At 40.7% G+C, this 20,486-nt stretch overlaps 1 protein-coding gene across 2 annotated transcripts; it reads left to right on the top strand.

Moving 5' to 3' along the window:
* The first annotated feature begins 5,683 nt into the window (after positions 1-5,683).
* LOC307013554 (uncharacterized protein) lies at positions 5,684-19,611 on the top strand. Of its 2 annotated transcripts, none has more exons than XM_079640961.1 (2): positions 5,684-6,160; positions 18,145-19,611. In XM_079640961.1, exons 1-2 carry the CDS (start codon positions 5,911-5,913, stop codon positions 19,152-19,154), a joined length of 1,260 nt encoding a protein of 419 aa, XP_079497087.1. In that variant the 5' UTR covers positions 5,684-5,910; the 3' UTR covers positions 19,155-19,611. The 2 variants fall into 2 exon arrangements, with proteins under 2 accessions (XP_079497087.1, XP_079497086.1); XM_079640960.1 differs by having other exon boundaries at positions 18,142-19,611.
* Positions 19,612-20,486: the final 875 nt, after the last annotated feature.

Raw genomic sequence — 20,486 nt, 5'->3', positions numbered from 1 at the left:
CCTGCTTATCACCCACTGCTCATTTAAGGTGGACTGACCTTTACAAGGGACCAGCTAGTCTTAGTGTCTTAGATTAGAATCTTTAATGACCACACAGCCAAGCTGGTGGAATTCGTGTTCAGTGCAGATTATTACAGCTTGTTCCATACAATTCAACATACAATAAACAGACAATAAAAAGTACAACACACAGCACAGGGCAAATACATACATCATGACATATATACTAGGGCTGTCAGTCGATTAAAATATTTAATCGCGATTAATCGCACATCTTTTATCTGTTCTAAATGTACCTTAGAGGGATATTTTTCAAGTTTGTAATACTCTTATCAACATATGAGTGGACAAATATGCTTTATGCAAATGTTTATTATCATTTGAACAATGACAAATATTCTCATGAATATTAAACACAACAACCTCTGAACATTACAAATATTCGCCTCAATTCAATCTGGAACCTCTATCATACAATACAAAGTGTGTGTGTGTGTGTGTGTGTGTGTGTGTGTGTGTGTGTGTGTGTGTGTGTGTGTGTGTGTGTGTGTGTGTGTGTGTGTGTGTGTGTGTGTGTGTGTGTGTGTGTGTGTGTGTGTGTGTGTGTGTGTGTGTGTACACGCGCACGCACGCACGCTGCAATCATGTTGCGCACACTATCCGTGCTGAGTGTGCTGACTTCTCGTACAATGTCCCACTGCCTGGCTACCTGCATGAAGTCAAGTGCTCGGCGCAGTTGTCGGTGAAGTGTCGCTCCTCTGTTTTCGTTGAAACAGCTCCTTATATCCGTTAGCGCAGCTAGCTAGCACCAGATGCTAACAACAACCACAATACACGTAAGGTCTCTCTCTCGCGCCACACATACACACACCCTCCCGGTCCTCCCGATGGCCAGTCGGTGCCTGCCGGTGAGCGTGGAAGTGTGGTCTGCCGCAAGCGGGCGGCAGGAGCGGGGCTGTCAGCATCAGCTTGTAGATGGTATTTCAAAGTCGATGCGCTCTGAAACTACGAGGCGGCCGAGGACAAAAAATACACATGTGTTAATCGCGTTAAAATAAAGGGTGGCGATAATATTTTTTTGCAGCCCTAATATATACATAAAGTTCAAGGTGTGGTGGATTGTGATTGTTCATTGGGGTTATTTAAAGTCCATTTAGTGTCCGTATTGCAAAGGGGAATAAGCTGTTTTTGAAGCGGGCGGTTTTGGTGGGTGGACAGTGACGGCAGAAGTTGGAAGACATGGTGAGCTGGGTGGGAGGGCGTCAGAAATGATTTTCCTTGCCCTTGTGACAGCTCGTTGGTGGTGAAGTAATTCGAGTGATGGAAGGCGACTGCAGGTGATTTTTGATGCTTTATTGACAATATGTTGAAGTTTATTTCGGGAGAGGTTGTCTGAACTCCTGTACCAGACTGTGATGGATGATGTGAGGATGCTTTGGATGATGGCTGTGTAGAACTGGATTAGGAGATGTTTCCTCACTCTGTATTTCTTGAGCTGCCGCAGAAAGAATAGCCTTTGGTTGGCTTTTTTGTAGATGTGGTCTGTGTTGGTCTTCCATTTGAGGTTATTGCTTATGTGAGTGCCAAGAAATTTGAGTGATTCTGTGGTGGAAATGAGTTTGCCGGAGATAGATAGAGGTGATTTGGGCTGTGGCTTTCGCCTGAAGTCGATGATTATTTATTGGGTTTTTGCTGTGTTAAGTAGGAGGTTGTTTTCTGAGCACCAGGTGACTGCTTGATGGATCTGAGTGAGGTATTGTGTTTCATTATTATTTGAGATGAGTCCTGTTATTGTTGTGTCATCTGCGTATTTATATATGTTGACTGTGGGGTGCTGAGATGTGAGTTGGTTTGTGTAGAGTGAGAATAACCAGGGGGATAGGACACAGCCTTGTGGAGCTCCTATACTGAGGTGCAGAGGGAGAGATGTGGAGTTGTTCATTTTGACCCGTTGTTGTCTGTTCCAGAGGAAGCTGTGGATCCAGGGACAGATGCGGGGGTCAGTGTTCATGTCCATTAGTTTATTGAAGAGTTTGTCCGGGTTGATGGTGTTGAAAGCGGAGCTGAAGTCCAGGAACAAGATGCGGGCGTAGGTGTTGGGGGATTCCAGGTGTTGTCGAGTGTGATGGATTGCCAGGTTGACAGCGTCATCCACAGATCTGTTGGTTCTCTAAGCAAATTGATATGGGTCCATGAGGGGGGAGGTGCTGGTTTTAAGGTGCCTGAGAATGATGCGCTCAAATGATTTCATCGCCAGAGATGGCTATGGGTCTGTAGTCATTGAGGCAGGATATTTTATTAGACTTGGGTACAGGGATGATAGTGGATTCCTTAAAACAGTGAGGAACTGAACACTGGCAGAGGGAGGAGTTGAAGATGTTGGTGAAAACAGGGGCCAGTTCTGCAGCACAGTGATGGAGTGCCGCAGGGCTGATGTTGTCTGGGCCTGCCGCCTTGTTTCTCTTCAGTCTACTGAACCACCTTTAGATTTGTGTGTTAGTTCCGCTGACCTGTCGGCTCGGTGGAGTGTGTATCCTGCGAGTGATACTGCTTGGTCGGGAATCGAATGATCCAGCCAGGTTTCAGTCAGGAAGATGGCGGAGCAGTCGCCGTAGGTTTTGTTTGACTGGATCAGGAGGTGAAGTTCATCCATCTTGTGCCTGAGAGATCTTACATTTGACAGCAGAAGGGCAGGGAGTGGGGGTCGGTATGGGCGCCTCTTGAACCGCGATAGGACACCGGAGCGCCTGCTCCCTTTGCCGGTTTGCTGCCATGGCATTGGGAGGCCAGGTGAAAAAGACGTTGATGACTCCAAAACTGCATGTTGGTTGTGTCTGAAGTTTAGTAGGTCCCAGCGGGTGTATTGGATAACACATGAAACTTTACACATATAGGGCAGATAAAAGTACGACAGAAATAAACATAGCTTGCACTGGGGCGAGCCTCACGGCCGCCATGTTGAGAGATGGGTCAATCCTTGTCTTAATGCAAACGTTTTGTAAAGTGATGCTTGACCAACAACGTGCTGTTGGGCTGTGTGCTCTCTGCAGGACGGTGTCTGTACTCAAAGATTAGGGATTGTGTGTAAGATTAGCAGCAAAATTGATTTTTTTGTATTATTAGTTTTTGCACAAAATCAGATTGAACATAAAAGTTACATATTAGTCATTCGGGACAAAAAGGTCCACTTCCAAAAACTGCTCAAACATGACAACAGATTAATATTTTTTAAAACTTTTTGGGGTTAAATCTTTCAATCAACTTCAGTCTTGATCAAAAATACCAAATGTTAAATTATGTTCAGGATTTTAACCCTTTAACTGCCAGTTTGAAAACATGAATTTGCCTTTTCTATGAAAAACATGAAAAAAAAGGCAGTTATTTTCCATATAATGAATGTTGGGGGGGGGTCAGCTTTTTTTTTTATCACAGTCTTGGATATGTCAAAGATTAGCAACAACATTTATTTTGGTGGAAATTAGTGGAATTAGTGGTGGAAACCTCCTCACACACAAGGTATAAGGAGGTTTAATATGTATGAGTGTGTATGAGTTTGGGAATGAGGGAGTGAGAGAAAAAGAGAGAGAGAAAGAAAGATATGAGGCGAAAACTACGACTTGCTGTAAACCAAATCTACTGTATATTGTTGTCTCTGTACACACACACACACACACACACACACACACACACACACACACACACACACACACACACACACACACACACACACACACACACACACACACACACACACACACACACACACACACACACACACACACACACACACACACACAAGTTGCATACATGTATTCCAATGGCTGTCAGGGCCCCATTATACAACAGGCAAATAAACCAAGAAATGACAAGCATGTAATTCAATGGTAAAATGTCACATCTGGTGATATAGAATAAAAAGGACAAATTGAAATATTTCCCTCCAATATAACCTGATTCTGTGCAAAAACGAATAATCCACCAAAATAAATGTTGTTGCTAATCTTTGACATATCCAAGACTGTGATAAAAAAAAAACGACCCCCCCCACATTCATTATATGGAAAATAACTGCCTTTTTGTGCATGTTTTTCATAGAAAACGCAAATTCATGTTTTCAAACTGGCAGTTCAAGGGTTAAAATCCTGAACATAATTTAACATTTGGTATTTTTGATCAAGACTGAAGTTGATTGAAAGATTTAACCCCAAAAAGTTTTTAAAAATATTAATCTGTTGTCATTTTAGAGTAGTTTTTAGAAGTGGACATTTTTGTCCCGAATGACTAATATATAATTTTTTTGTTCAATCTGATTTTGTGCAAAAACTAATAATGCAAAAAAATCAATTTTGCTGCTAATCTTTGACATATCCAAGACTGTTACAAAAAAAAAGAGCCAGTCACCAGATATGTATTTTTTGGAAAATAACAAATTTTCTCTTATTTCATCATGAAAAAAAACAGCGGTTTCATGTTTTCAAAATGGCATTTAAAGGGTTAAAATCCTGAAAATGATTACATTTTTGGTATTTTCTATTAGGGCGGAAGTTGCTTTAAAGATTGAACCCAAAAAAAAAGTTGGGAAAAAAACCTTTTAATATAATGTTTTTATCAAAGTATTTTGCAGTGGACATTTTTGTCTCGAATGACTAATTTGCGTAGTCGATTTGTTACAGAGGGGATTAAAGACCGATTTGAAAAAAAATAGATCGAGAAAATAGCCTTGTTACCAAACGGCCTGATTTTTTGTAACAAGGCTATTTTCTCTATCTAATTTTTTAACACAACCAAAGTTATTGCAAAATGAAAAGTGAAAAATTACCCATATTGACAAAAACGTCCACAGTGATACCGGAGTGTTAAACCAATTATTTACCTTTGTCTTTGTCCCGTTTCTCCTCCTCTTTGCTTTTGTTTCTTCCCTGGGCTCCAGATAGCTTTGTTAGTTTCCACACGGGGATGGCTAATTATCTTTAGGTAGTTAGCGTCTTTTTTTCCCCGAGGCACGGCAGGTCAAGTGTCAGTTCAGAAACCCGCGGCTTTAAGCCCTCTGCTCAAAAAAAATAAGAAGGAAATAAAATAAAATGCAAATATTTGTACGACTATTCATATTTTGTTGCACGGTTGAAAATGTTTCGTATCTTGTATTTTGAGGTGATGCTGTGAAACAAGTTAAAATAAAAACGGCTTTAATTAGGTCAACTATCATCCTGCTACGGTCCCGCGCCAGCGCCTTTTCTTGCAGGTGAATAACCTGACCCCCTTTCTTGCAGGTGAATAACCTGACCCCCGGCTCGACGAGCAAACTGGATAAATCAAAGAAAATAAAAGTATCGGAGCAACACAGAGGGTTTAATTCTGCGTGAACAAATGTGACCGGAGGTCTCCTCCCTCTGTGCCGCTGCTTGGCACCGTGCCAGCTTACCAATTGTGCTTACTGCGCACCGGCTATTTAAACTGAGGTGCGAAACTGTGGTGGCTGCAGCCTGGCGTGGTGACGCAAATTGTTTGGCGTGGCAGCGTTCATGTCCGACCTACTCTCTACCGGACAGGTACTATAATTCCACAAGTGGTGATAGGATGATATGGTGATACACACTCTTCTACAGTAGGTGGCGGTATGCACCTTAAAGCTGTTTGCAGTCCGCCAAAAACCGAGAGAAGAAGAAGAAGAAGAAGAAGAAGAAGAACTTGGATCCATGTGGCGTCTCATCGCTACGGTTCTCTCTCTCTGTGTGTTCCTGAGAAAGTGTGTGTGTGAGCTCCAGCTCTACTGATCCATCATCTCTGTGTCTGGATAAACCTCTGAATGGACTGTGCTCTCTTTTCTGGAGCGTTTACCTCGGACTATAGGAGCTAGCTTAGCATTCTAGCTGGAAACACGTTAGAAACACTAGTCAGATTGAGAGTTTGATGGAGAGAGAAACGGTGTGTTTAACGGAGTCTGCAGGAAAAGGTGATCTAGGAAACATGAGTAAAGTCAAAATGCTGCTGTCGTTGAAGAAGCAGCGACTCACTGCTGCTAATGAAGAGATGTTTGCTCTGTTTGAACAAACAATAGCAGAGCTCGAGGAGGAGCTGTTTCTTTCCAAAGAGGAGAACAAGAGACTCCAGAAACTACTGGACGCTGTTTTACAGCCTCAGCTTCGGATCCACAGAGCAGGTCTGTTCCCTTTACCCTTAATTAACACTTTACACTCTTCAGTAGCACTTTATTATCACATTAATAACACTTTAGACCAGGGGTACTCAAATACAAATCTTAAAGGTCCAAAAAAATGTTCAATGAGACAAAGGTCCGTTTATTACGGTCATTCAAACTTTTAAACAATTGCAACAAGATTCTTAACACGAGGTTGCAAAAACAAAAGTAATCTGTATGCAGTTTTCATTGTTATTGTGTCTGTGCTTGATCCCTCAGGATTTTATCGATACCGGTACCGGTACTGCTTATCGGTATCGGTATTTTTCGATACTCTTATCGATACTTTTCAATAATTTTGGTGCTCAAAATTATAGACATGAAAAAAAAATGTGAAGATTAAACAGTAATTCTATTTTAATTGCAGAAATAACTGTATAACTTATACACTAGCTTCTCAGAAGCAGACACAAATAAATAATAACTTAAAGGGGCCTGGTTCGCCCTATCATGCTTTTTGGGGTTTTCCCTCAGACAGAGGATGAAAAGAGGCATTTTTTAACATTTGTAAATCATTTACATCTTCATCCAGACATTTCAAACTGACAACCTAGCTCGACAAGAGATCGTTAAAACATTGTCCTACAGTGACATCATGCAAAACTGTGATATGAAGAAATTGGTCAAAAGGCTAAGATGGCAAAAAGATAAAGGCGAGTACGTATATTATTCTGGATTGTACTTTTAAATCATCACAAAATAAATGATGTGCTGAACTGAAACACGTCAACATGTGTCTGAAGGTTTAAACATAGAACAACGTATTTGAGCTTAAAATATGTCAATTCCTAGTAAACGACCAACAATTGCTGAACCATACATTGAAACGTTGACCTTTTTAAATGCAGTTTTCCAATTCACAATGACATCTGTAAGTTTAACTGGTTTATAAAGTATTCAATGAAAGGCCAAATTATTATAGGTGTAGGAGCTCACATTAATACACTGTCAGTGTTAATAAACAAAAAAAAGACAAGACGATGTGCCTGCAAGATTGCACTCAGGTAAACAAAACATATTACCTGTGCGCAGCAGCTAACCTGCCTGCGAGCCTTCGCTCAGGCCACATTTACACACGGCGCGGCTGAAGCCCGCTAGCACTATTAGCACTAGCACTGCGTCATTAAGTTGCTTGTGTCACCCCCTTTACAAGCAACTAATTGAGTACATAGATTGCACCTTGCACTATCGCCACTACATTTTTTTAAAGTGCACCCAGACCTTGGATCGCTTCGCTCTGTCCGCCATGCCTGCGGGAGTCTCACAACAATAATAAGAGCGCTGTTGAGAGAGATGACGAGTGGCATTTACAGTGGCCAATCAGAGGGGTCTCAAACCGGATACATCACACGGGATGAGGGTTCCCAACCAACCAGAATGGTTTAAAGTTAAACGAAGGAAGTAGACGTAACAGATATACCGATAGCAGCACCGTTTGTCCAGCGGCTTAACGGTATACCGATACCGTCCAATCAGGTACCGGTATTGACTTAGTACCGGTTCTCGGTACCCATCCCTAGGGCAGACACACACACAAGACAGTGGAACAGTCGGACATGCAGAACGCTGTTTGCAGTGGACATAGCAGAGAATTTTGACTCGTTGTGTTGCGGCGATATCTCGCAGATAACAGATAATACATATGAAAAGTATAATTTGCTCAGAGTCCAGAGACAGTTGTGGTTCGGTCCAGATACGGACCGGAGTCCGGACTTTGAGGATGCCTGCTTTAGACCCTTTATCAGCACTTGCTGCAGGTAGTACATCCTGAAGTAAAAGTACACCACACTGTGAAAATACTCCATCACAAGTTAAAGTACTGCATTCATATCTTAAGTAAAAGTATTTAAGTATTATTAGACACATGTACTTTATTATAATAATTAAAATATATTATGGAAGAGCAAACCTACCAAAATAAATATATTTATAAAAATACATACATTGAATAATATGCCATTTAATGTACTGATTTAAATATGACCCATGCATGTGGGCACTAGTTGGTTAAATGTGACATACATTGATACTTTAGTTTTAATGTGCTTCTTTATTCACCTTTTCTTTTTAAATGTGTAAAAGCAAATAAAAACAAATACTTTGGATTAATTCAAATTGCGGGAGAATAATTCATAAAGAAATCAATCAATAAATATTAGGGATACTCACTCTCTACCGATCGATCGGGCTCTCTAAAAATGCCGATCGCATGACTTAAAATGATGACGTAAAATACATGACACTTTTCTCTGTGCGCGGCAAAACAAGCTCGCCAAAATGGCTTCACCAGTCTGGCAGTATTTTAAGGTGTCCGAAAAGGACAATAAAATAGCGGTATGCAACGTGTGTGAAGCAGAAATCCTGCAGCTCCACCCGCTGTGACGGACCGGTGAGCGGAGCACACACTAAGAGTTACACCTAACACACTTAGCTATTTGATCTACCTCTGGAACAAGCTGAATTAGGTATAAACAGTGTTCGAATTACCCATTTGCTTTCGGGGGAGCCCTATTTATTTATTTTTTGGCAATCATATAGGCAGACCTGAAAGATGTATATGTTTCCTGCATTAACATGCATTAACATTGATTGCCAATAATCCTTGTATTATTTTAAGAATTGGTAACACCACACCATAAAGATTCATTTAAAAGCAAAACAATGGGGTGCAAACTATTTACATTGCAATTATAATTGTTTAATTCTTTGGATGTTATTTTCTTAATTTACAAAATAACAATGTAACTAGTTGATAAATAAAAAACGAACACTGAAGGCCTTCCAAAGACCAGGGGCGGATCTAGAACAATATTCATGGGGTGGCAAGAGGGTGGCACAAGATTTTGAGGGGTGGCATCCCCTGGCAGAAGTATATGGTGATTTAATCGCAGTTATATCAATCAATGTTAACTTGGAAAGCCACACTTTTTATATTTTAACTCAATAACATTAGGTGACATTATTGTGGCACATCAGTAAAGCCTTAAATAGAAATATATAAGGTGGCAGACAAAATGTAATGAATTTTAACTGAACAATAACTGAATGAGTTTGTCTCACTCTTAGACCAGCAGGGGTACCAAATCTATGCAGACTGCTGCAGTAAGTACTTTAATTAACTGTCTCATCAATGTTTGTCTGAATGAATATGATACTATTAACAATCATATAATTCCTATCAGCTGTCAATCACTGTTATGATTCACATATTCACTTATTATTGAAAAAACTATATTTTTTTGGAGGAGTTAATGATGAATGTTCCTCAAGATGCTTGCTCACCCTCCTTCAAATTTGAAAGAATAAATTACTATCATAAATCAAAATTCATAAGAATCAAAGGAACAGTTCAGCGCCCCACAACTTTACTGCAAACAGTTACAACCTTGACTTTACATCAGAAAGAACACGCATTAAAGAAGTGCATCAGTTAGGGTTAAAAACGTGTATCGTGCTAAAACACATCTCTGCAGTTATTATCCAGTGGAAAGCCCTTACGTAGGCTACTGCTGGCCTAGTTATATGAAAGTTACTTTTGTTTGGCTGGGCAGTGTAGTTTTACATACCGTCTTCTTTGACTTTCCCAGTACTTAAAACTGTTATCTCAAAGAAAAAATATGTATACACATATTAAGACCCAAAGCTTTAGTGCGTTTTGATTCAATGCTGAGTACAGCCAAACTTGACAGTCTATTCTCTGTCATTGTAGACGGCAAATACCTCATTCCTTCCGTCTACTTACTTGGGTCCGATCCGAATCATAGACCCTCTGAATGCTTTTTGTTTTGCACCGTCCCGTTCAAATGGAATCATATTTCCACGCTCGCGCCAGAGCCGGGGCAGGGGTTACAAGACTCGCGTCTTGTGCTGCATTCACTTGCACTCGGACATTAAAGATTTTCTCTCATAAATGTCCGATGAGCCACAACTTTTATTTCAAAACAAAGCTGCCAACTGGGGTGGCAGCTGGGGTGGCAAGGCTATTTTTAGGGTGGCAGTTGCCACCCCATGTCACCCCGGTAGATCCGCCCCTGCCAAAGACACAAGCAAAATATGTTATAAGACTTCTTTATTGTCAGTTTATTCTTTTAAATTGAGAATAGAGAACACTGATAACTAATGTTGGTGCACATTTATATAAGTTTGATTATGATCAGGAATATCCCATCTGTACTTTGCAGTCCTGTCCCAAGTACAAGTTAAGCAGCTATTAATCAACGTCTACATTTAGTACATTTAGTTTGCTACCGTCGACAGACTAACTAACCCCCCAGTGAATTTCTATCCACCAGGGCGTGCAATGATTTTGCCTTCTTCACTGACAAAATTCAGAAACTCTGACAAGCAGTCAGTGCCTCTGCATCAGGTACAGAAAATGTGTTGTCCCTATGTCCACCTAATATCAATTCAGACACCATGACACAATTCCATCAGATTAATGATAAAAAACCTGGAGGACATTACTCAACTTCTGAAATCCTCCTGCTGCCTTGATATTATTCCAACAGGATTTTTCAAATATGTTTTGCCTTGCATGGCCTCAGATCTACTTCATATAGTAAACAAATCTCTTCACTCAGGTATTTTTCCACAGGCCCTGAAAACTGCAGTCATTAAACTGCTCTTAAAAAAGAATAATCTAGACGCTTCAATAATGAACAATTACAGGCCCATATCAAACCTCCCATTTCTAGGTAAAATCATTGAAAAAGTTGTTTTTCAACAGCTGAGTAACTTCTTGCAACTGTTTCGATGTGTTCCAGTCAGGCTTTCGTCCAAACCACAGCACTGAGACTGCTCTTGTAAAGATCTTCAATGACATCCACTTAAACACAGACAGTGGCATAACTTCAGTGTTAGTATTATTAGATCTCAGTGCTGCGTTTGACACTGTTGACCACAACATAATACTAGACCGACTGGAAAACTGGGTGGGACATTTTCGGCAACAGTTCTACATTGGTTTGAATCCTACTTAAAGAGCATCTTGCAGGTTTTTTTTTTTTCTACATTTATGCTTAAACTTGCTTGAAAATTATAATTAAAAAAAAAAGTGAATGTAGGATTTGATATGTTTTACGAGACATAAGGAATTCAGAGGGAAAGGAGCAATTTTGAGCTCTGCTCTTAAAAGCTGCTTTTTTTTAAGGTCATACGTCAAACGCGTCATATTACATCACACAGGGGACACATCTCCGCTCTCTGACCGCGGGTATTGTTAGTAGTTGCGTTGAGTTGAGCGGTTGTGTTTTAGTGAGCTGGTATTTTTCGGTAGTTTTACATTGTATTTCTCCATTTGTAATCATGGTGCAGTATTGTGTTTGTGCAGGTTGCACAAATACCAGCCTGTCAGGACATCGAGTCCACAGTAAAAAGGACCGGAGCTAGCGTTCGTTCCTGGGTGCATTGTGCATCCACCTCCCTGCAGCACATACTCTCCACAGCTTTATCAGGAAACCGTATTACATCTCTCTCCCCACCCCCCCCTTCGCTGCTCTCTCTCTCCCCCCTCCGGTACACGGCACCGTAAGACATAGTGTGGAGTTGCATTAGGTAACGCTGTGGTGGCTGTACTGCTCCAGCCGTCTCCTTTGTGTTTGTTTGTTTACCCCTGTCTGTGTTGTGTGTGCGTGGTGGCTGTCACTCCTGGCTCCCGGCTCAACCTCCACTTACCTGCTGCAATCAGCTGTGCACCTTCCCCGACTACACACCTGCTTTCCATCAAGCCATTTACAACGGCATATCAACGGAGGCTCCACAACCTTTCTCCGCCAGATCGTCAAGTATCAGCCGTATCTCGCGTCTCTCCTCCGGTACACAGCACCATAGTGTGGAGTTGCATTAGGTAACGCGAGATACGGCTGATACTTGCGGATTAGTTTCTGTTATGGATCAGTATCAACAGTCCTGCCACTAACGTTAGTATATTATCAATGCTACTTTAGTTATAGCCTGATATATGATAGCTAACTTCACAATGTTGTGATGTGACGTTAGCTAACATTCTGTAGCTATTCTGTCACTCACCAAGATAGCTGCCCAGTTCTCCACTGGTTCTCCTCACACCACAGCTCCATTTCTCTCCCATGGCCGTTATTTCTTCTAATCCTTGGCTGCTCCTGGTCTCTTGGACGCCTAGCAGGCTCATAATTATAAGGTTTCCGCACTCTCGCGGTAATATCTCCGCAATGGAGGGAGCTTAAGTTTCACTTTCGATTGCATGATATAGCCCAGCGCAACACCTCCGTCAAGCATGTTGCCACTTGTTTGTACCATTTTCAGGTGATTTGTAATCTGTTCTAGAAAAACGATGTGTTTTTTAGGATTTCAAGAAGCATATAGAACAAACAATGGATGTATTTTATGAACATGTATCCATGCTGAAAGTAGATTTAGATGTGTTAGGAGTGAGCTACAGATTATTATTTAATATATGCATCTGATGAAGCATTGCATGAAGTCTGTTGATGATCAGAGGCTGTTGTTGGGGCTGCATAAACGTTTTTTTATTTTTGTTTTGTAGGCAGACCATGCAGGCCTCAGAGAGTTCAACTTGGGCCTGCGACCATAGTTTTATGGTATTTTGTTTTGAAAATCCACAGCGGAGGTTTGTGTCGTACTACATGCGGTGTATTTTGCATATCTCTCAGTAGCCAACAATCTGTGAGTCTGTTGGCTCGGACATAAACTCGTGTTTAAAATAATACTACATAATAAATGTAGTCTACATTTCATAATAAGAGGTGTAAAACCTGAGAGGATTTTAAATCGCATTTGAACTAAATGTTTATACAATCTGTAGTTTTATTTGTATTGTTGATTTAATGTGTAAACGAGGCGATATAGAGAAGGTTAAGCTGTCATTATTAGGCTGTAATTTGTTATATACTGTTGGAATGGGTAAGCAGGCCTATTGTTTTTGGATATTTGTGGAGTCAGGTGGTCCATGAGTGTTTTTAATTGGTTAAGTGGTCCTTGGTATGAAAAAGTTTTAGAAACACTGCGCTAGTGGATTGTCAAACGGGGAGCCTCGTTGAGGGGAAATTATACAGATGGCTAGTCCTCCCCTGAAAATGTCTATGCAAACGTTATTATTAATAATATATATATATTTTTTAATTAATCTTTTTTTAATACATTTTATTTATTTATTTTCCATTTTAATTTTGTAATCATCTCGCGACCCCCGCTCTGGGTCTCGCGACCCCCACTTTGGGAACCCCTGAGATAATGAAAAACAACAAAATAAGTTACCATAGCTATGCAGATGACACTCAAATTTACGTAACAATTTCACCAGGAGACTATGCTCCAATTCAAACACTGAGTAAGTGCATTGAACAAATCAATGACTGGATGTGTCAGAACTTTCTCCAATTAAACAAAGATAAAACTGAGGTAATGGTTTTTGGAGCCAAGGCAGAACGTATAAAAGTTAGCGCTGAGCTTCAGTCTGCAATGTTCAAAACAACAGAGCCAGAAATCTAGGTGTAGTCATGGACTCTGACCTGAGTTTCAACAGTCACATTAAAGCAGTTACTAAATCAGCCTACTATCACCTAAAGAACATATCTAGGATTAAAAGACTAATGTCACAGCAGGATTTGGAAAAACGTGTCCATGCTTTTATCTTCAGTAGACTGGACTACTGCAATGGTGTCTTCACAGGTCTCACTAAAACATCTATTAGAAAGCTTCAGCTGATTCAGAACGCTGCTGCTCGAGTCCTCACTGACACTAAGAAAGAGGATCACATCACTCCTGTTCTGAAGTCTTTACTCTGGTTCCTCACTGACACTAAGAAAGTGGATCACATCACTCCTGTTCTGAAGTCTTTACACTGGTTCCTCACTAACACTAAGAAAGAGGATCACATCACTCCAGTTCTGAAGTCTTTACTCTGGTTCCTCACTGACACTAAGAAAGTGGATCACATCACTCCTGTTCTGAAGTCTTTACACTGGCTTCCTGTGTGTCGAAAAATAGATTTCGAAATACTGCTGCTGTTTATAAAGCACTGAATGGTTTAGGACCAAAATACATTTGTGACCTCCTGCTAAATGATGAACCATCCAGATCTCTCAGGTCTTCAGGGACTGGTCAGCTTTCGGTCCCCAGAGTCAGAACTAAACATGGAGAAGCAGCGTTTAGTTATTATGCTCCAAATATCTGGAACAAACTCCCAGAAACCTGCAGGTCCACTGCAACTCTTACTACTTTTAAATCCAGGCTGAAGACTTTTCTTTTTGTCGCTGCTTTTAATTGAACTATTCATATCTTAAACTGCACTGTAACTTTTATCCATGTGTTTTTTCTTTTATTTGATTTTCTTTTTAATGACTGATTTTAAATGCCATTTTCTTAATGTCTTTCATTTTTTGTAAAGCACTTTGAATTGACTTGTGTTGAAAAGTGCTATATAAATTAGGGATGCACCGAATATTCGGCCACCGAAAATTATCGTCCGAAAATGGTTAAAAAGGCACTTTCGGCCGAAAGGGTTTTAGCACCGAAGAAATATCACCGAATGTCAGAGAACAGGGTTACGTTGATCATACTCCGCATATTTGTCCGGGTGTTTTGATTTCAAGTGGTGGAGTAATCCCGAAGTGGTGAAAGTCTTTGCAGTTAAACCCCCACGAGAAATGTCAGCTGAACACGTTTTACAAATCGCAATCCTCTTTCTCTGATATTTTGAAATATCTCAATGTGGCAGACATGTTGGCTGTGAGCCAGGCGCGAGCATGGTCGCGCGCATAGACTGTATATATAAAGGTCTCGCGCCGTGCTTGTTGCCGCGTTTTGATTACGTCATCACAACAACACGTTAGGTTACCAAACTTATAGGTGCATTTGTTGTTGTTGAAGGCCTGGCTGTTACAGTCTTTATTTACACTATGTTGTTGTAGGCCTCCTGGCCTAGATGTTTATTTTAAAGCACCTTGGCTTTGCTCTGAATGAACTTTGTTCTAGTTATCCTACAGAGAAAAGAAAATGCACTTGACTTGGAATGAATGTACTGTATGCATTCAAAAGTGCTGAATAAATGTTTTATGGACCCATAATAGTGATTATTATTTAAGTTAAGTTTTGCCATAATCATGTCTTTTTCCATAATCAGGTAGCTGAACAATAGTGGTAAAAAATGTATACAATATATATATATATATATATATATATATATATATATATATATATATATATATATATATATATTTCTATTAATCATTTTCGGCCTTTCGGTTTCCGGCCAACTGTTTCCTATTTTCGGTTTCGGCCAAGAATTTCCCATTCGGTGCACCCCTAATATAAATAAACTTGCCTAGCCTTACATATTGTTTATTATCATTTGTAGTCATGCATAGTACTGCCTTCCTGATTGCTTTATTTTTGAGACACCTATTCCGTAACTACCTGGGTTTTAAGAGAGTCAAATACCCTATGTGACTGTTCAGTCTCATAAAACATGCTCAATTTACTTTTTGAAAACACAAGCTCACAATAAAGTCAGATGGGAGATCTACAGAAGCAAAGTTTGATAGACAAAGATGCATTCCTATATTAAACAAACAGAAAGGAAAACGTTGTTGTTCCATGAGGCAGTTGTAGCCATAGCAAATGGACTAACCTTCAACCTTCAACTACCTGCTGCCTGAAATCCCTGTGACATCACTGCAGATTGTTGTAACCAACTAGCTGTGTGGGACATTATCACAATACATATTTAAGTTAATTGACTTGGATTGTAAAGGTCTTTTGCTGTTGTTACTAGCTTTGTCAACATGCTTTGGTGAAGGCCTATTCTTTCAATATGATGGATATTATTAGACGTCCACAAGGACAACATAGGTTGTTTGTTTTACTGTAATTGCAATGCTAATACCAATTGAGCATAGTGGTAGCACTAACTGCTAACAAGGTTTTGATATTCAGAGTCTGGCTGTTAGTGCTTGCTAGCACGTTATGCTATTGGCTTGATTGTACATGCTAGTGTGATAAGGCCTATGGAAGATGCTAATGTTATTTAACTTCTAGATCCTTCCATTTTTCACTTGCAGTGAAACTCAATATGTGTTTTACATACTGGCTGCCAATCACTGTTTTGTAAATATTGAGTTAAAGTCACACATTTTAGAACATTGATACATTTCTTAAAGCTACTTTCCTAACAAACACGGTGCGGTTGTAGCAATCGCTACGAGAATGCACTCTGTGTTAGCTGCACAAGGCACTTTGCGGTAGCTTCACGTCTCTGATGATCTGAAAAGCTAAATGATGTCAGAAATTGGCACATCTTTTTCTTGTGTTGAAAGAGATCAGCAGGTCAATGTTACTTGGGTTGTGAACACACCAAACACCAAAACTGCTCCCTGGCGCCAGCTATCTGGCAGTCTCTCTGCGATCCCCTCTCCTATCCGCATGTGGTTGTGTTTGTGCATGTACTGTACATGCACAAACACAACCACATGCGGATAGGAGAGGGGAGAGGGGATCGCAGAGAGGCTGCCTTATAGCCGGCTTTTTTGCCCCACTGTATATGCTCTGTGTGTTTGTGCATGTACATCCTCCCTGTGTGTGTAATGTTTTAAACACAACAGAGTGGGGGAAGACATTTCCCTCTGAGGGATGAATACATTATATCTTCTTCTTCTTCTACTTAGAAATCAAAAGTGAATGGTCACATTAGGTTTGCCTGCAGTGAATGCTGGCAGCTCTGAGCTAGTTTATAGATGTATCATGGCATAGACAAATGTCTCCTATAACCAGTGTTGTGCTAGTTACTGAAAACCAGTAACTAGTTACCATTACTAGTTACTTCATTTCAAAAGTAACTTAGTTACTTTACTGATTACTTACACCAACAACAGTACAGGTAACGCATTAGTTACTTAAAAAAAGGCTCCCATTAATGCCCTTATAGCCTTCATTTCAGTACTGTTACTGCATTGGAGAATAATACAATCTGTTGATCAAGAAATAGCAATAGAAATAGGAAAAATAGCCTGCATGTGTTCTACAACATACCGTGCAATGGCTTTATCAACTTTTCCCTGGCTAGCAGTCCCTCGGTTAAAATCCAGCCGCTGTTGCTTAGGTGGAGGTGGAGTGGCGTCGGATGAGTCTGGATCTGTGGTCTTAGCTAGGCTACTAGCTTCGTCCCAGCATGTTGTTTCTGCAGATGTTTCAACAGATTTTAATTGCTGTTTTGGGCAGTAGATAGGATCTTTGACCCGCCACGACGCAACTTACATTTAACTAAAACCTTCTTTTCTTTGTGCTCGACAAAAGTGAAATAGTGAGAATATCTCTGTTGTGTATATATAAGACTATGGACTACGACATTTAGGTTGACCGTTTATTGAACACGTTGTTGCATACGCTCCAATGACAACACCGCAACAACACAACTGTATCCGGTTCACACATCCCAAAACTCGGTGCCATCTTAAAGGCACAGTCACACCTGATGTGACACATACATAACAATCTCCAGGCGGAGAAACTCGACTTGAGCTCCGCTGCCGCCATGATAGTCTTGTTAGTAAACAAAAATGCCCACAGCGTGTCTCCGCATGTGACACAGGAAGTATCTAAGTACATTTACTCAAGTACTGTACTTAAGTACAGTTCTCATCTCTGTTCGCCTCGCTGTTGGCGCCGCTCACCAACGTCTGGGAGCCGAGACTATAGAAAATATAACGGAGTAACGCACCATGTAGTAACGGAAACTGAGTTACATTTTTAACTGGAAGTGGAAAGGGGCTGGGCTACATGAGGTGACTTGAGCCAACACAAATACACAATAGGTGGGACTAAGAAAGATAATGTGAAAATATAAAAACAAAGGCATTAATTAGGGCTGCAAAATGTCCCCCATTGTAATGGTGATGAGATTTTTAAATGCTAACACTTAACAGTTTGTTCTGACTGTGTGTTTCCAGCAGACGTCCAGCAGCTGGTGGTGGTTAAAGAAGAGCTTCTCCCTGACCAGCAGGAGTGGAGCACCAGTCTGGACCAGGAGGACCCAGAGCCCCCCCCACACATTAAGCAGGAACAGGAGGGAGAGCAGCTTCAGGAGCTGGAGGAGGCTGATATCACCAAGTCCACTTTCACTCCTGACCTTGTGAAGAGTGAAGATGATGAAGAGAAACCTCAGTCCTCTCAGCTTCATCAAAGACAAACTGAACACATGGAAACAGAAGCTGATGGAGATGACTGTCGAGGACCAGAACCAGCCAGGAACTCAGATCCAGAGAGCAGTTTACAACCAAATACTGAGGACCACACTGGAGACTCTTCTGAACCTGACACTGAAGACTCTTCTGAACCTGAGACTGAAGACAGTGCTGATTGGAAAGAGACCAGAGAACCTGCGTCAGGCTCAAACTCACTGAAAAATAGACATGAATCTGTCAGTGATCCACAACGCAGTGCTGAAAAGAAACCATTTACCTGCTCATTCTGTAAGAAAGCTTTTTCAATAAGTGGAAATGTAAAGACACACATGAGAATCCACACAGGAGAGATACCACACAGCTGCTCAGTCTGTAAGAAAGCTTTTTCACGGAGTGCACATTTAAAGTCACACATGAGAGTCCACACAGGAGAGAAACCATACAGCTGCTCAGTCTGTAAGAAAGCTTTTTCACGGAGTGCACATTTAAAGACACACATGAGAATCCACACAGGAGAGAAACCATACAGCTGCTCAGTCTGTAAGAAAGCTTTTTCACATAGTGGAAGTTTAAAGGACCACATGATAATCCACACAGGAGAGAAACCATTCAGCTGCTCAGTCTGTAAGAAAGCTTTTTCACAGAGTGGAAATTTAAAGTCACACATGAGAGTCCACACAGGGGAGAAACCATACAGCTGCTCAGTCTGTAAGAAAGCTTTTTCACATAGTGGAGATTTAAAGATACACATGAAAATCCACACAGGAGAGGAAAAATAGATCTGCAAAGTTTGTGACAAAAGATTTAAATGGCGTAATCGTTTAAAAAGACCAAGTGTGTTGGTAAGGGAATACATTTGTCTATTTTGTATCCTGATGCCGTTAGTAATATGTTAGTCCCTAAGCCTGTTTTCACCCGACTGCAACCGATTCATTAATAATCACAAATGTTCATTTCTACGACCCCTTGACTCGACTATTTCTTGTTTAATAATCGTTACATCTCCTCAGGACCAAGTTCCTGTGTCCTGCCTTTAACTTTGATTTTTAATAGTTTGTTTTACTTCGCATATTGACTGGCTAATGTGCCATTTTATTTGTGTTTTACAGCTGTTTTTGTCTGCCTGTCATGTCTGTGTTTTATCTGTTGTAACTTTGTACATGCTGCCCTTCTTGGCCAGGTCACTCTTTGAAAAGAGATTTTAATCTCAATGAGTCTTTTACCTGGTTAAATAAAGGATATATATTAACCTGCTTATCACCCACTGCTCATTTAAGGTGGACTGACCTTTACAAGGGACCAGCTAGTTTTAGTGTCTTAGATTAGAATCTTTAATGACCACACAGCCAAGCTGGTGGAATTCGTGTTCAGTGCAGATTATTACAGCTTGTTCCATACAATTCAACATACAATAAACAGACAATAAAAAGTACAACACACAGCACAGGGCAAATACATACATCATGACATATATACTAGGGCTGTCAGTCGATTAAAATATTTAATCGCATGATTGTCCATAGTTAATCGCGATTAATCGCACATCTTTTATCTGTTCTAAATGTACCTTAGAGGGATATTTTTCAAGTTTTTAATACTCTTATCAACATATGAGTGGACAAATATGCTTTATGCAAATGTTTATTATCATTTGAACAATGACAAATATTCTCATGAATATTAAACACAACAACCTCTGAACATTACAAATATTCGCCTCAATTCAATCTGGAACCTCTATCATACAATACAAAGTGTGTGTGTGTGTGTGTGTGTGTGTGTGTGTGTGTACACGCGCACGCACGCACGCTGCAATCATGTTGCGCACACTATCCGTGCTGAGTGTGCTGACTTCTCGTACTATGTCCCACTGTCTGGCTACCTGCATAAAGTCAAGTGCTCGGCGCAGTTGTCGGTGAAGTGTCGCTCCTCTGTTTTCATTGAAACAGCTCCTTATATCCGTTAGCGCAGCTAGCTAGCACCAAATGCTAACAACAACCACAATACACGTAAGGTCTCTCTCTCGCGCCACACATACACACACCCTCCCGGTCCTCCCAATGGCCAGTCGGTGCCTGCCGGTGAGCGTGGAAGTGTGGTCTGCCGCAAGC

Source organism: Notothenia rossii, assembly GCF_949606895.1.
Source record: "Notothenia rossii genome assembly, chromosome: 7".
Lineage (NCBI taxonomy): Eukaryota > Metazoa > Chordata > Actinopteri > Perciformes > Nototheniidae > Notothenia > Notothenia rossii.
This window is presented reverse-complemented; position numbering and strand designations above follow the sequence as displayed.

What these genes read in the sequence shown, in the direction of transcription:
- LOC307013554 (XM_079640960.1), top strand. Translation starts at nt 5,911, where the DNA reads ATGGAGAGAGAAACGGTGTGTTTAACGGAGTCTGCAGGAAAAGGTGAT. An exon ending in GCTTCGGATCCACAGAGCAG is followed by an intron (nt 6,161 to 18,141) that starts GTCTGTTCCCTT and finishes GTGTGTTTCCAG; the next exon opens with CAGACGTCCAGCAGCTGGTG.